This window comes from Hylobates moloch, unplaced genomic scaffold, assembly GCF_009828535.3.
Source record: "Hylobates moloch isolate HMO894 unplaced genomic scaffold, HMol_V3 SCAFFOLD_6, whole genome shotgun sequence".
Lineage (NCBI taxonomy): Eukaryota > Metazoa > Chordata > Mammalia > Primates > Hylobatidae > Hylobates > Hylobates moloch.
This window is the reverse complement of record NW_026652281.1, coordinates 117,567,201-117,584,553: the sequence shown is the minus strand read 5'-3', so window position 1 is coordinate 117,584,553 and position 17,353 is coordinate 117,567,201. Positions and strand designations below refer to the sequence as shown.

Below are 17,353 nucleotides of genomic sequence, written 5' to 3'. Positions count from 1 at the left end.
GAACTAGCAGTATACATTTTGCACAATTACCTTATTGTGATCATTCTCTCGCCATTCTTATCTTTTTGTTTATCCACATCAATATGGGCACCAGTAACATCTTGTATTGCAGTGATGTTGCATCCTCCTCTTCCCATTATCCTGGACACCACTGAGGCTGGAACAGACAATTTCTTTGACCTATAAAATGAAGAATACACATGAGCTTATGAAATTAAATGTCTCTTTATTAAAAAAGATGTCTTAGTAAGTATGTTCATGGACATTTTGTAGAATAACATTTCTTAAATGCTAAATAGGAAATTATTAAAAGTTTTTATTTTAGAAACTGATCTCTTGTAATAATGAATTGAATTTAGTAAAGTTAAAAATTACATTGCCTCTGCAGTTTCAGAGAACCTAATTTTAAAAATTACACTGCCATTCAAAACAAAAATTATATTTAAATCACTCACAATATAAGCATTTAAATCTGCCCAAAATATTACACATCAACTAAACTGCAATGACCCTGTTAAAATAATGAATACCATATTATTAAAATCCACACAGAATAACTATGCTAGCATATTCATTTTAAACCAGTATCAACAGCTCATACTTAGCAATAAAAAATAAAGCCTCAGGTCAATGATGAGCTGACATGTATTCTGAATCTAAAGTTGATTATTAGTACTTTAGTTCTAGAATTACTGAGACACGAGAAAGAAAAAAAGCAAGAGAAAGCCTTTACATTTGAACTACATAAAAAGCAACTGAGGTTATCCAAAAGAGCCAAAATTTCTTATGTCATATAAAATATGCATGCAAAAATTTATATACTGCTTCTAATTTTGCTTTAGCATATTCTGGATTTAGTGTGGCAATGCAGTTTAAAATAATAACCACATTCAAATTATTCATTAATTAACTAGGTAGCCATCTCACATGAGAAAGGGAAAATATATGAAAGTTAAAAAGATGGAACTAATTCTATTTACCTTCGTACAACTTCTTTCCACCCCTCTTCTCTTTTCTGACCCCTTTTAGGGCTAGTGAGATTCAGCTTTATGTTTGGAGAGCTTAATGGCAATGACACTGTCTTGTAGCTGGTTGACAAGGAATTAGGATTCACTTCACCTTCAAGTCTAAGAAGAGACAAATAGCAAGTACAATAAAAGATAAGTTTTAAGATAGAAACTCAAGAGACTATTCCTTTATAGCCAGAGTTACGCTGAAATATTCGTATTAAACTTTGGCACATCAAATAATCAATGAGTCAGAAAAACAGAAATAGAGCAAAGAGCCCATCATTTATTTTAGTATTAAAATGGATTCAGATGCCAAAAATTAGACCATAATCAATAAAAATGGTACAGTTAGATAAAATCAAAGCATGCAAATATTTTCAACTTCAGACTATGAATCCTATAAAAATTTCTAATAATCTCATTTCCTAACTAGCACATGATGAAGAGGACATGGGTGAATTTCAGTTTTGAATACTGAAGATAGATAATGTGGTAGACTTCAATTGTTTAACACAACTTGTACTTGGATAATATACTTCAAATTCTTGTGCCAGGCATGAAGAAGGAAAGGTGCAGGTAGAGTTAACAAATCAGAAAAATTTACCGTGTCTGAGTTTTGGAAGTAGCAGTACTTGTCTTTTCTTCTTGGGAATGAAGGAGCAGTGAGGGGTATTTAGAGGAATTCACATCCATCACAAAATTTAACTCTTGGCTTTTACCACCACTGCTACTCTCACTGTTGCAGTCTGTGCTGTCCAAGTTATCTGAATCACTATTCCCACCTGCACCACCACCTCTAGGTTCTCCATTTATTTTATTTTTATCTGCCTTTTGTTGGGCTAAAGACATATGTTGTTCTGGTAAAATTAAATGTGCTGTAGGAGGGGTTTCTTTTGTTTTGTTCTTCTTATTTTTCCGATTGGTGCTGGGAGTTGTCACCACATTGGCCCTTTTTTTCCCAAACACATTTGTGAATGTTGCAGATGTTGCAGAGATTCCAATCGTGGTGGTGGTGGTTGCACTAGGAGGTTCTATGGGAACTTCTTGCTCCACTGAAATTGTTAAAAAGAATAAAAATCATACTGAGTCACAGATCTCAAAACAAATTCTGACAGAATATATTTGATAATTCATAATAATTCAGTCTTTTACATCATATTTTCCTTTCACCAGTATTCACTAAGAAATAAAGAAATCTTTTTTTTTTTTTTTTTTTTTTTTTTTTTTTTGAGACAGAGTCTTGCTCTGTCGCCCAGGCTGGAATGCAGTGGTGCGATATTGGCTCACTGCAACCTCTGCCTCCCAGGTAGCTGGGACTACAGGCGTGCGCCACCATGCCCGGCTAATTTTTGTACTTTTAGTAGAGACAGGGTTTCACCATGTTGGCCAGGCTGGTCTCAAACTCCTGACCTCATGATCCACCCACCTCAGCCTCCCAAAGTGCTGGGATTACAGGTGTGAGCCACTGCGCCCAGCTGAAATAAAGAAATCGTTTACTGGGGCCAGGTTCAGTGGCTCATGCCTGTAATTCCAGCACTGTGGGAGGCCAAGGCAGGTGGATTGATTACTTGAGCTCAGGAGTTCAAGACCAGCCTGCGCAACACGGCGAAATCTTGTCTCTACAAAAAACACAAAAATTAGCTGGGGATGGTGGTGCAAACCTGTGGTCCCCGCTACTTGGGAGGCTGGGGTGGGAGGATCACCTGAACCTGGGGGGCAGAGGTTGCAGTGAGCCAAGATTGCACCACTGCACTCCAGCCTGGGTGGCAGAGGGAGACCTCATCTCAAAAAAACACACACAAAAAATCTTTACTCTTGTTAGCCTAATAAATATTTACTATTATTTGTTGTTAGAACAAATATATATTTTCTTGTCTAAGGTGGTATAGGACACACATACTAGCAATATTCTTAATATTCTTTTTTTTTTTTTTTTTTATGAGACAGAGTTTTTTGCTCCTGTCACCCAGGCTGGAGTGCAATGGCGTGAACTCGGCTCACCACCTCCGCCTCCCAGGTTCAAGCAATTCTCCTGCCTCAGCCTCCTGAGTAGCTGGGATTATAAGCATGTGCCACCACGCCTGTAATCCCAGGATAATTTTGTTATTTTTTTTTTTTTAAGTAGAAACGGGTTTCACCATATTGGTCAGGCTGGTCTCAAACTCCTGACCTCGTGATCCGCTCTCGGTCTCCCAAAGTGCTGGGATTACAGGTGTGAGCCATCGCACCCGGCCCAATATTCTTAATATTCTCAATTCTAGTCTCATGAACCCAAATCATAATATAGTTTGAATTTAGGACATTTTTCAAATAGTATTTTAGAATTAGAATTCAAGTAGAACAAAATTATTTGCCTATTACAAGCACTGCCAGACAGTACAATAAATAACTCTTTGAAAGTACTAAACCCATCTCTACTGACATTTCAGGCCTCTATATCCTTGAGCCTGAATCTCAGCTAAAAATAAACTGAGAAACTGTACTTCTAATCAGGAGAGGAAGAGTTAGAGAAGAATCTCAAAAAAAAGGTGGCAAACCTCTTACTGTATTGCTTTTAGTATATATGCAGTATTTTACAAGGTGACTTAAATTACAACTGAATTTATTCAAATTATGTGCTTGTTTTCCCTCTTGTTTCTCTGCATTAATTTACAATGCAAAACACTTAGAAATATTTACTATAAAAGTCATTGTCCATTTCAGATTAATAAAGTAATCAAATGTTTAACTAGAGTTAACTAGAGCAAAGAGCACTCAAAATGAAGTTGATAGACAAAGGAGAATTTTATCGTTAATTCAGATGGTTTGTTTCTCACCATCTTCATCATTCTCCTCTTCGTCTTCATCCTCTGGTAGTTCTGAATTCTCCTTAGGTTTGTTTTCTTCATCTTCTTCCTGTTTCCTTTTCTGTTCCTCTTTTTTCTTTTTTCTCTTTTCTTTTCTTTTTTCTCTTTTAGCAGCAAGAGCCTGCTTTCTGCTCTCTTCTCTTGACTGGAAATAAAGCAGTTATATAATTTTACCAATAAGGCAGTAATGTAAAATAAAGAATGAAATGATATTTTTGTTTATGATACACAGGGATTTCCATGGATGTTACTCTCAAAACACATTTATAAATGCCAACAAGAAAAAATAAACTGGACACCATCAAAATAAAAACTTTTGTACTTCAAAGGAATCATCAAGAAAGTAAAAAATCAGCTGGGCGTGGTGGCTCACACCTGTAATCCCAGCACTTTGAGAGGCCGAGGTTGGTGGATCACCTGAGGTCAGGAGTTCGAGACTAATGTAGCCAACATGGCGAAACCCCATCTCTACTAAAAATACAAAAATCAGCTGGGTGTGGTGGCACGGACTTGTAGTCTCAGCTACTCGAGAGGCTGAGGCAGGACAATCACTTGAACCTGGGAGGCAGAGGTTGCAATGAGCCGAGATCATGGCACCACACTCCAGCCTGGGCGACAGAGTGAGACTGTCTCAAAAAAAAAAAAAAAGTAAAAAGTCAACCTATAAAATGGGAAAAATATTTTTGCAAATCATACAACTGGTAAGGGACTTGTATCTATAATACATAAAAAAAATCTTACAACTCACGAATGAAAAGTCCATTTAAAAAACAGATTATGAAAACATCAAGTTATATGCAGGCTGGGCATGGCGGCTCACGCCTGTAATACAAGCACTTTGAGAGACTGAGGAGGAAAGACTGCTTGAGCCCAGGAGTTTGAGACCAGCCTGGGCAATATAGCAAGATCCCATCTCTGTAAAAAAATAAGAAAATTAGCCAGGCATGGTGACCTATGCCTGTAGTCCCAGCTACTTGGGAGGCAGGAGGATTGCAGGTGCCCAGGAGTTTGAGGCTCTAGTGAGCTATAATCATGCCACTAGACTCAGCCTGGGCAACAGAGTAAGACCCTGTCTCTTAAAAAAAAAAAGAAATGAAAAAAGAAAAAAATTAATTAAAAAAAAACCAAGTTATACATTTTAAATATACACAAATTTTTAATTGTCAAATATACCTCAATAAAGCTATTTTTTTTTGAGACGGAGTCTCGCTCTGTTGCCCAGGCTGGAGTGCAGTGGCATGATCTCGGCTCACTGCAAGCTCCGCCTCCCGAGTTCACGCCATTCTCCTGCCTCAGCCTCCCAAGTAGCTGGGACTACAGGCGCCCGCCACCATGCCCGGCTAATTTTTTGTATTTTTTAGTAGAGACGGGGTTTCACCGTGTTAGCCAGGATGGTCTCGATCTCCTGACCTTGTGATCCACCCGCCTTGTACTCCCAAAGTGCTGGGATTACAGGCATGAGGCACCGCGCCCAGCCAAGCTATTTTTTAAAAATAGAAAAAGGATCTGAATAGACATTTCTCCAAAGAAAATATACAAATGACCAATAAGCACAGAGAAAGACAGATGTTCAATATCATTAGCCATCAGGGAAAATCAAATCCAAGTCACAAGATATCCACTTCACACCCACTAGCATGGCTACAATCAAAAAGACAGATAATAATATTGGTGAGGATGTGGAGAAATTGAAACCTTCATACACTGAAGGTAGGAATGTAAAATGGTACAACCACTTTGGAAAATAATCTGGCACTCCTTCAAATAGTTAAACACAGAACTAGCATATGATTCAGTAATTCCATCCATAGGTACATGCTCCAGAGAAATAAAAACATTTTCATACAAAAACTGTATACTTATTTATAATTGCATTATTAAAGGAAAAAACGTCATGATCAAGTAGAGTTATTCTAGGAATGCAAGAGACAGCTTAACATGAAAATATTTTGTGATAATTAAAGAGAAAAAGTATGATTATTGAGAGATGCTAAAATTTTGACAGCAAATTTTAGTTTAAAAAAAGTAGTAAGCTAAAGAGAGAAGTAAAGGTTGTTTACAATCATTGAGCATTATTTATAATTGGCAAGAAGTGGAAGTAAACCAATGACCATTAACTGATAAGCAGATAAACAAAATGTGGTCTATCTACAGAATAGAATTGTTTTTGTATTTGGCAATAAAAAGAAATAAAGTACTGATTTCGGCTATAACATGGATGAATTTTGGAAACATTTCACTGACTAAGCCAGTCACAAAAGACCAAATATTGTATGATTCCGTTTATGTGAAAAGTCCATAACTGACAAATCTATAGAGACAGAAAGTAGATTAGCACTTACCTAGGACACAGGGATTGCAGCGGGGGAATGGGAATATGATAGCTATGGAGTGCAGGGTTTCTTTTTATGATAATCATAATGTTCCAAAGTTGTGCTGATAAATGTACAATTCTGTGAATATACTAAACACCACTGAATTACATAACTTTACTTATTTTATTTTGAGACAGAGTCTCGCTCTGTCGCCCAGGCCGAAGTGCAGTGGCACGATGTTGGCTTACTGCAGCCTCTGCCTGTCGGGTTCCTGCAATTCTCCTGCCTCAGCCTCCCAGGTAGCTGGGATTACAGGCGTGTGCCACCATGCCTGACTAATTTTTGTACTTTTAGTAGAGAAGGGGTTTTACCATGTTAGCCAGGCTGGTCTCGAACTCCTGACCTCAGGTGATCTGCCCACTTCAGCCTCCCAAAGTGCTAGGATTACAGGCATGAGCCACTGTGCCCAACTGTGAATTACATAACTTTACATGGGTAAATTGTATGGTTTGTGGAGTGAATTTCACTAATGCTATTTAAAAAAAAATTTATGTGGCATCTATTTATGTGCCTAAAATGCAGCTATCATGATCTTTACAAAAGACTGATAAATTTCACTGTAAAAATCCTGACAAGAAGCTATTACAAAAATGATTCTTTCCTATTTATAGTATTTATTTTATCTTTTTAAGTAGAGACAGGGTCCCACTATGTTGCCCAGGCTAGTCTTGAACTGCTGGTCTCAAGTGATCCTCCTGCCTCAGCCTCCCAAAGTGCTGGGATTACAGGCATGAGCCACCACACACGCCCAGCCTGTATTTCTTTTTCTGTGAATTGCCTATTTACATGATCATTTTTTATTATGGATAAGTTATCTTTTTTTCTCCTCAATGATTGTAAGCAACCTTTTCTTCTCTGTTTAGCTTACTAAGTTTTTTTAAGCCAAAATTTGCTGTCAAAATTTTAGCATCTCTCAATAATCATACTTTTTCTCTTCCTTTAATTATCAACAAAATATTTTTATGTTAAGCTATCTCTTGCATTCCTAGAATAACTCTACTTGATCATGATGTTTTTTCTTTTAATATAATTTCCAAACTCAGTATCAACACTCTCATTTTCCAGGTAAGCAGACTGAGCCTCAGAAAGGCAATGTTTTAGTTTGTTTGTTTTAATTTTTCCATTATAGCACACATCCTAGGATACTAGATAGTCTTTAATTGGGAATCTAATAAACCACTTGTAACCCAGATCTTATGATAAATAAATGATTTCCAATGCTTTACTAAACTTCTTCGCAGACCAATGTTAAAACCACTTAGGCAGTAATGATGTTATTTGGTAAAATGGGATCTTTTTTTTTTTTTTTGAGACAGAATCTAGCTCTGTCACCCAGGCTAGAGTGTAGTGGCGTGATCTTGGCTCACTGCAACTTCTGCCTCCCGGGTTCAAACAATTCTTCTGCCTCAGCCTCCTAAGTAGCTGGGGCTACAGGCATGCGCTACCACGCCCGGCTAATAGTTGTATTTTTAGCAGAGATGGGGTTTCTCCCTGTTGGCCAGGCTGGTCTCAAACTCCTAACCTCGGGTGATCCGCCCGCCTCGGCTTCCCAAAGTGCTGGGATTACAGGCGTGAGCTACTGCGCCCAGACAGGACTTTTTTTTTTTTTTTGAGACAGGGTCTTGCTCTGTCACCCAGGCTGGAGTGCAGTGACATAATCATAGCTCATTGCAGCCGCAACCTCCCAGGCCCAAGAGATCCTCTCGCCTCAGCCTCCTGAGTAGCTGGGACTGCAGGTGTGCACCACCATGCCCGGTGAATTTTTTAAACTTTTAGTAGAGGCAAGGTCTCACTATGTTGTCCAGCCTGGTCTCAAACTCCTGAGCTCAAGCCATCCTCTCACCTAGGCCTCCCAAAATGCTGGGATTACAGGTGTGAGCTACCACACCCAGCCATAAATTGGGATCTTGCTCAAAATCTAGTCCTTCCCTTATATTTGGGCTCAAAATATATTTTTTTGAATGACAGGTCAGAATAAAAAAAATTGACGGTGGTTCAAGAATCTATCACCTATTTCCTTTGAATCATATATTGTTAAGAATATTGGTCATACAGGTGACAAGTTTATTCTAGCAGATTTTCGTCTGAGATGGGGTCTCACTCTGTCACCCAGGCTAGAGTGCAGTGGCACAATCACAGCTCATTGCAACCTCTGCCTCCTGGGCTCAGGCCATCCTCTCTATGTTGACCAAACTGATCTCGAACTCCTGGGCTCAGACTCCCAAAGTGCTGGGATTACAGGTGTGAGCCACCACGCCCACCCTCAATAATTTCTTTTTTCTTTTTTTTTGAGACACAGTCTTGCGCTGTCAGCCAGGCTGGAGTGCAGTGGCACGATCTCAATTCACTGCAACCTCTGCCTCCCGGGCTCAAGCAATTCTCCTGCCTCAGCCTCCCAAGTAGCTGGGATTACAGGGGTGTGCCACCATGCCCGGCTAATTTTTGTATTTTTAGTAGAGACGGGGTTTCACCTTGCTGGCAAGGCTGGGCTTGAACTCCTGACCTCAGGTAATCCACCCGCCTCGGCCTCCCAAAGTGCTGGGATTATAGGCGTGAGCCACCATGCCCAGCCCCCACCCTCAATAATTTCTAAAAAGGAAAATTATTTTTCCCACTCACCTTTTCCAGATCAAGTTCCTTTAAAAGAATACTCGCATTCTTATTTGCTTCTGCGGCTTGCTGGTCTTTAGCCTTCACAATGGTTTCAACACATTGATGACATTTTTTCAACAGTTCCTATAGCAGGAAATAGAATTATGTAAATATATAATGAAACATAATATAAAGAGGCCAAATAAAACTTAAGCTGATGAGCACATTAAAGTCCAGAGGTTAAAGCTCAAACTGAAAAGTCACTAAACCAAATTAAGTTATCCTTTGAGTCCAGTCATGTATCGATCTTTCACAAAAATAAGACACCATTTCCCTAAAAACCTGCATGTCCTTAGGAAGCCTTCTCATTAGGCTAATGGTTTAGTACCTTAGTGTAGTCACTGTGACTATGGTCCACAGTAGAAATCTCAAAATAGTTTATCAAAAGTATTATACCCCTCTATTTTGCAAATGGAGAAACAGAAGCATAAAGAGATCAGGTGACCAACCTTTCAGAATATAAAAAGAACAAGTTCCTAACTGCACACTTTGGCATATCATTCCACAAAGAACAAAAATGTGCTTCAGTAGCATATTCAACTTACCTTATCTGTAATTGTTGCTATGTATCTCATGCATTCTATATCAGAAGGGAACTGATTTACTTCCTTTACCAAATATTGAACAACTTTTACATGACCCTGTAAGAAGTACAACAATCTTAGACAAGGTAGCATGAAAAGAAAAATTATTATTCTTAAGAATAAAAATAAAAGAAAGTAAAACAAAAGAATTACAAAGGAATCCCTTGATTTTGCATATATGCCTACCAATGTAAGAATAAAAAGGCAAATACTTCCAAATAGAATATTAAGCTTAAAATTAAAATTATAAAAATAAGATCAGCATTCAGCTTATAAAAAGAAAAGCATAAAAACAAGAATGTATGCTCAGGAATGGATGGTGGACTAGACGACATTTCTCCTGAATTTAATCCCACTGAAAGTAGAAAAAGCTTTTGTAGAAAAACAGTATCTCCTAGAATAAATCTATTAAACAAACATTGGTGACGTAAAATGAACCTCAGTGTAAAAGGGAAATGAGTCCTAAAATAAATAATTTTTTTTAAATTTCAAAGTCTTACTTTGCCTCTACTTCACTAACTAAACAAGGTGGACTATCACAACTTTCTGAGCCTTAGGACTTGAATCTAAATAAAATACTCTCTAAATGCCATTATCAAGGGTTGAAAGATCTGTAATCAATTCTAAGCATATCTTTTTTTTTGAGATGGGAGTCTCGCTGTTGTTGCCTGGGCTGGAGTGCCATGGCGCGCTCTTGTCTCACTGCAACCTCCGCCTCCTGAGTTCTATCTAGCAACTCTCCTGCCTCAGCCTCCGGAGTAGCTGAGATTACAGGCGCCCACCACCAAGCCTGGCTAATTTTTGTATCTTTAGTAGAGACGGGGATTTACCATGTTGGCCAGGCTAGTCTTGAACTCCTTGACCTCAGGTGATCCACCTGACTCGGCCTCCCAAAGTGCTGGGATTATGGGCGTGAGCCACTGCACCTGGCCAGCATATCTATTTTAATGTAACCAAGCTTGCATAGCTTCCCTTCCTACTAAGGTTCTAAAACATCCTTAAGAATTAGTGTGATGGAGATACAAATCAGACAGATGCTTGCCTCTGGGGCAGGGAAGTGACTAAAAGTGGGCAAGAGGGAACTTTCTAGGGTTACAGAAATAATTTATATGTTTATGGGGTATGGGTTACATGTATGTATACATTTATCAAAACTAAACCACATACCTTAAGATTCATGCATTTCACTATATGTAAATTGCACTGTGCTAAACAACTGGGTATATAAACAGTGCCGAAAAAGATGGTCATGACTCTTGTCCTCATGGACCTACCAATCTAGTTGGCGAGACAGGCATTAAAATGGTAAGTACATGTTTGAAGATATAATTACAAATTGGGATAAGGAAAATCAAAACTCAACTATAAGAGAGAAACAGAGGGACTTTTTTCAGATTTGGTGTTAGGGAAATACTCTTTGAGAAGTGACATGTAAAATTGGAGCTAACAGATGAGTAGAGAGGTGAACTAGGTGAACAGCAAGGGAAAACATTTCAGGAAAAGAAAACCAGTGAGCAAAGGCCCTGAGACAGTTGAAAATTTAGTGCATTCCAGGCCAGTAACTAGAAAACTTAGTGAGCAAAAGGGGATAGTAGCATAAATGATTTGTCTGGGGAAGGTGACACGAAGCTTATTATGCAGGTCTTTACAGGCCCTAATAAGTAGTTTATAGTTTGGGAAGCTATACCAATGGGAAGGCTTTTAAAAATATAGCAGATAAGTGAACTTTAATATATATGAAAGGCTGGGCATGAACTTTAATATATATGAGAGGCATGGCTCACACCCATATCTCAGCACTTTGGCAGGCAGAGGTGGGAGAATCGCTGAGCACAGGAGTTTGAGACCAGCCTGGGCAACATAGCAAGACCTCGTCTCTACAAAAAATAAAAATAAAAAAAATCTGAGCATGGTAGTGTACACCTGTGGTCCCAGCTACTCAGGAGGCTGAGGCGGGAGGATCACTCGAGCCTGGGAGGTTGAGGCTATAGTGAGCTATGATCATGCCACTGCACTCCAGCCTGGTTGATAGACTGAGACTCTGTTTCATACACACACACACACACACACACACACACACACACACACACGCACACAGAAGATGCAGTAAGTTTTTATGAAAGTCTACTCCTTTTTGTTCCTCTTTAGGCAGAAAAAAATCCATCTGCATATAATAGTTTTTCTTAAATCTTCTATTTTATGAACAATATATCACAAATAGTCAAGACACCAAGTGATTTAACAACCAAGTTGCTTATAGTGATCTACCACATAGCTCTTAGATTTGGCCACAAAAGAATGGAAAGATAAGGTCGGGAGCCTGTAATCCCAGCACTTTGGGAGGCCAAGGCGGGCAGATCACAAAGTCAGGAGTTCGAGACCAGCCTGACCAACGTGGTGACACCCTATCTCTACTAAAAATACAAAAATTAGCCGGGCGTGGTGACACACACCTGTAATCCCAGCTACTCAGGAGGCCGAGGCAGGAGAATCACTTGAACCTGGGAGGCAGAGGTTGCAGTGAGCCGCGATCATGCCACTGCACTCTAGCCTATGTGACAGAGTAAGATTCTGTCTCAAAAAAAAAGAATGGAAAGACAGCAGTGATTTTTCTATGGAAATATACTCAATTCTCCAAGATAAACTTATCTTTATCACACGGTTTTAACTTAGAATTGGCTTAAAATTGACCTTTCTTCCCCCATATCAAATTACCTTGCGAAATGCTGACATAAGAGGCGTGATTTTCCGGTTATCTGCTGCATCCACATCAGCACCTGCTTGCACTAGCAACTGCACAACATCAAAATGACCTCCATTGGATGCCAGCCAAAGTGGCGTATTTCCCTTTTTGTTACGAACATCAATGTGGGCTCCCCTGTAAACAAGGCATATTAATACAGTTTGTTTCCTGTAAGAAGAGGCTGGCTTTTTCTAGTTTTCTCTATCTTCTTGTTTTACAAAATAACTTGCAAATAATCTTTTCTTAACAACGTCAATAAAGTAAAACAATGTTATTAACTTTAAAAGCTCTGAAAAGTGAAAATGACCATGAGAAGTTCTACCTATAATAGAAAAGTACTCACCTATGAATCAGGAGTTCACAAAATTTGTAGTGACCTTTGTCTGCTGCTATTGTTAAAGCAGTATCTCTTGAGGAAGGCACAGGGGGAGCATTAACATCTGCTCCTTTATCAAGAAGAACTCTTCCAACCTCTGCATACCCTCCAGAAGCTGCTTCCATCAAGGGGGTAAGACCAGTCTGTTTAAACCAATAAATTATGAAACTAAGTTACATAATTTCTTTTTTTAACTATTCCATAAACCAAAACTAAGCTACATAATTTCTTTAAAAAACTGAAGCAATTAACTTTTAAGACAATTCTAGTTCCGATTAGCTCTCATAAAAGAGCTAAGCAATATTCTGCCTTGAATTTTACTAAACAGCAGTAGAAATTGTTAGATTCAGATGTGCTAGAATGAACTTAAAACATGTTATCTCATGCTAAAAAAAAATTCTGTAACTTCTATACTTTTATGAATTTACTCAGATAATTTCTTTGCACAATGAATAGAGATATTAAAAATAAGTAGATTAAAATCACTTTATAAATTTTTTGCATATGTGCCTTTGGTACATTAGTCTCCAACATATTTTCAAAGGACATTTCCTACCGGTACTATCCAAAATAACACAGATTTCTCTAGGACTTTTAATGGATAAGTGGCAAACAATGAATACTTGTAACAGAAAAAGACAAATTGAATGACTTTCAATTTGGAAAGACTCATTTCTCCTTGTGTGGTAAAAAGCCACGGAAAAACTACACTTCCTCATTACTTAGATTAAAAGAATGTAAATGTTGCACTAAACTTTAAGAAGTAAAGGGAATTTCAGGGAAAAAGTACGAGATTTCCAGTCAAATCTTTCCGATTTCAAATGAGCACTAGATTCACTGTTGACTAATTATTAAAAATTCTACCCAACCTACGTCTTTCCACAGTTCTAAGAACCTTGCAGTTCTAAGCAAAGAAATTCAAGCCAATGACATACTAACTCCTATTTTCTTTTCTCTGTGTGTGTTTCCTGCATCTATGGAGATTATCTTATGACTTTTCTCCTTTATTCTTTCTTTTTTGTGGGGGTAGGGGGTGGGACGGAGTTTCTCTCTTGTTGCCCAGGCTGGAGTGCAATGGCGTGATCTCTGCTCAGTGCAACCTCCACCTCCCAAGTTCAGGTGATTCTTCTGCCTCAGCCTCCCGAGTAGCTGGGATTAAAGGCACCTGCCACCACGCCCAGCTAATTTTTTGTGTTTTTAGTAGAGACGGGGTTTCGCCATATTGGTCAGGCTGGTCTCGAACTCCTGACCTCATGTGATTCACCTGCCTAGGCCTCCCAAAGTCCTGGGATTACAGGCGTGAGCCACCGCGCCCGGCCTCCACTAACTCCTATTTTCTTAATACCCAGTAGTCATGAAAATGTCAAAATCTGCCATGGTCAAATTAGATGTTAGCTGCCCTAATTTTATAACTTATGAACTAAATTTTTGCTTGGGATTTTTACAATGATAAGCACATGCCTCATTAAAGGAGTTCTTTAAAAGTCTACAGTATAAGAGTTAATACAAAATAATCTTACTACATTCAAAAGTTGTAAGCTGTAGTATTAACAGAAAGCTACTCAAGGCTGAGGTTGAGAAAAGTACTAATTCTGTTTTCTTCATTGTCCTTAATAAAAGTCATGATGGTGACAGTATGTCACTCACTACTATACAGCATAATCCCTCAATTCTGCATTGGTATCAGTTTTAATTTATGATAATTGAAAATATTACATTCAATTTGTGTTAAAATGCCATGTTCTTTCTACAGAAATGTATCTGAAATAGTTGACAAGTAAAAAATGCTTACCTTTGCCCTATGTTCAACATTGGCTTTTCGGTCCAGAAGCAAACTCACTACTTCTGCTCGGCCCTGGAAACAGGCCAGGGTGAGAGCCGTGTTCCGATTGGTCTCTATCTGCGCATTAATGTCTGAACCCATATCAAGCAGCAATTTTACTGCAGGAACATGTCCATTCATTGCAGCCAACATCAGGGGAGAAATACCTAGTTTACTCCCAGTCCTAAAGGGGGAAACATGCTTAGAAAATTAAAATAATATGTTGCCTATTATTTTAGAAAAGCATTAAAGATGAAAGGGTGTCACGAAAAAGAGAGGTTTCTAACATCAATGAATAGATTTTACTTGTTTCGACCAATAATAAAGAATAAGAAAATGTCACAATTTAAAACACAATTTCCGGCCGGGCGTGGCGGCTCATGCCTGTAATCCCAGCACTTTGGGAGGCCGAGGCGGGCAGATCACCTGAGGTCGGGAGTTTGAGACCAGCCTGACCAACATGGAGAAACCCCATCTCTACTAAAAATACAAAATTAGCTGGGTGTGGTGGTGCATGCCTGTAATTCCAGCTACCTGGGAGGCTGAGGCAGAAGAATCGCTTGAACCCCGGAGGCAGAGTTTGCGGTAAGCCGAGATCACGCCATTGCACTCCAGCCTGGGCGACAAGAGCGAAACTCCATCTCAAAAAATAAATAACTTAAAAAATAAAATGTAATTCCTATTTAGGAATTATAAATTTCCAACTATATATAACAAAATACTGTTTCTGAGATAAGATGAGATTGGGCACGTTTAGGGTGGTAGGCCATAGAACAAAATACTTTTTGAAATGAGACCTCTTTATAAGCAGCCACATTACTGAAATAAGCTGAGATTACTTATAAACACATTATAGGTATAATCGTTGGCTTTGCAACTTTAGTACTACCTTAATTTAAAATGTATCTGTCTAAACGTTAAGAGGTAGACATTTAACTCCAAAGTAGTAACTTACTAAACATGAACAATAAAATGAACAGGCAATACCTTGAATTAATTTCTGCCCCAGCATTAAGCAGAATCTTAATGATATTAACATATCCTCCAGACGCAGCTAGACTCAGTGGTGTATAATCAGATACGTTCCTATGTTCTTTATTTGCACCTCGAGCCAGCAGCAAGTCTACCACCTACAAAGTAAAATATGGATAGAGAAGAGAGTTTACACCAAGGGCTCAACTTATAATGAAGGAAACACAAAGAAACAGGACTTATAACTTCCTTATCTAAATATCTGATATTTTAATTACATTTCATTAGACCCTAAATATTGAAATATCAACACTAGAGAAATGGATTCAATTTCAGGAATTCAGAGTTTTGAAATCCCAATTATACTGCAATAACAAGATGTTACCCTTTCTATTTGCCATTTATTGGGCAATAAATTTGCATTTCACATGTGTTAGAATTGTGATTCATTCAATCCGAATAAATGTAAGGATTAAGATAATTTTTATTTGGCTTTAAAGGCAAGAAACAGATTTTTTAAAAGGAAATTTATGGCCAGGCATGGTAGCTCATGCCTATAATCCCAGCACTTTGGGAGGCTGAGGCAGGAGGATCCCTTGAGGCCAGGAGTTCAAGGCCAGCTTGGGCAACGTAATGAGACCTCATCTTCACCCTCCTGTTCCCTGCACAACACCCCCCCCGCTGCCAAAAAAAAGGGCATTTACATTCCCATAAAAGTTAACAGAAGTACCCATTCCTCAGAAAGTATATGGAACATGTCAAAATACGTGCAGGGCCAGGCATGCTGGCCCATAACTATCATCCCTGTACTTTGGGAGGCCGAGGAGAGAGGATTGCTTGAGGCCAGGAGTTTGAAACCGGCCTGGGCAACATTACATGACCCCATCTCTACAAAACAGCCCTAGCTACTTGGGAGGCTGAGGATTGCTTGAGCCTCAGAGTTCAAGGTTATAGTGAGCTGTAATTGCACCACTGTACTCTAGCCTGGGAGACAGAGCAAGACCCTGCCTCAGAAGAACAAACACACAAAATACATGCAAATTTTATTCATGTAGCTAAAATACGAATCATATGCATATTTTAAAATACAAGCAAAATATTTACAAAATGAAAATTAACATTAACACACCTCCTGACGTCCACCAGAACATGCCAATGAAAGCGGAGTATCCTTAGTTCGTTCAGACTGTGCTTCTATATCTCCACCTTTATCCAAAAGGATTTCAACAACTCCAACATGCCCTGCTGTTGCTGCCAGGATTAGTGGTGTGAAACCTAAATCAGAAAATGAAAATCTTACACAAATTTATGTTTTTTGTTTTATTTTAAAGCCACTGTTTACAATTCTCTAGCATTTTAGCAAAATAAATCCTTCAGGGCAGACACTGATAACGATTTAACATAAAACTGCTCTAAATCCTAATTTGTTAGTGACAAAAAACCCATAAACACCTAATTAAAAAACTAAGTCAGTAAAAATTATTAAAGTTTATACTCATAATGAACTTTGATGCCTCTGTATGAACTACCTTTGGATTAAGAAAGGCAACCACAACTTGCTCTATTTCACTAATGATCTACAGTCTAATTCTTGAATTTTTTTAGAATTATTTGGCTCTGCAGAATAATGAATCCGGATATTCCTAATTGAAATATGCTTATCCATCTTATCACTGAGATAGTCTAGGAACTATTTATCAATAATAAAAAAGTTAATTATTTTCTGATGTAACTACACTTGGATTTTATTTCTGACTGATATTTACCTTTTTTGTCTCTGTGTTCAATTTTGGCATCCCGTGCAATGAGCACAGACACAAGTTCTTCATGACCACCTGCACAAGCTAGTGTTAATGCTGTGTCATGATTGCTCTCAGTCTAGGAGAAGAAAAAAATAAGTTAAATTTTTTTTTAACAGAAGTTATCAATTTAAGAGCAAATAATATTTCTTTTCACAATAAATGCAGAATAAT

The 17,353-nt window shown here is 38.4% G+C and overlaps 1 protein-coding gene and 1 non-coding gene across 16 annotated transcripts in view; one reads left to right on the top strand and one right to left on the bottom strand.

Annotated features, from left to right (window-relative positions):
* The window catches only part of ANKHD1 (ankyrin repeat and KH domain containing 1), a 140,987-nt gene that overhangs the window by 21,823 nt on the left and 101,811 nt on the right, over positions 1 to 17,353 (bottom strand). For all 15 annotated transcript variants that reach the window (XM_058439909.1, XM_032158077.2, XM_032158087.1 and 12 more), the window contains 12 exons: positions 17,147 to 17,258; positions 16,510 to 16,655; positions 15,396 to 15,538; positions 14,379 to 14,592; positions 12,554 to 12,729; positions 12,183 to 12,345; positions 9,429 to 9,524; positions 8,851 to 8,967; positions 3,827 to 4,001; positions 1,615 to 2,062; positions 981 to 1,127; positions 31 to 180 (listed from right to left, as the gene is read on the bottom strand). In XM_058439909.1, coding sequence (XP_058295892.1) covers positions 31 to 180; positions 981 to 1,127; positions 1,615 to 2,062; positions 3,827 to 4,001; positions 8,851 to 8,967; positions 9,429 to 9,524; positions 12,183 to 12,345; positions 12,554 to 12,729; positions 14,379 to 14,592; positions 15,396 to 15,538; positions 16,510 to 16,655; positions 17,147 to 17,258 — 2,087 coding nt within the window. The remainder of the gene's footprint in view (positions 1 to 30; positions 181 to 980; positions 1,128 to 1,614; positions 2,063 to 3,826; positions 4,002 to 8,850; positions 8,968 to 9,428; positions 9,525 to 12,182; positions 12,346 to 12,553; positions 12,730 to 14,378; positions 14,593 to 15,395; positions 15,539 to 16,509; positions 16,656 to 17,146; positions 17,259 to 17,353) is intronic.
* Positions 626 to 702, top strand: LOC116472076 (small nucleolar RNA SNORD45). Its single transcript, XR_004248985.1, has one exon. It is a non-coding gene; the product is annotated as a small nucleolar RNA SNORD45 (small nucleolar RNA).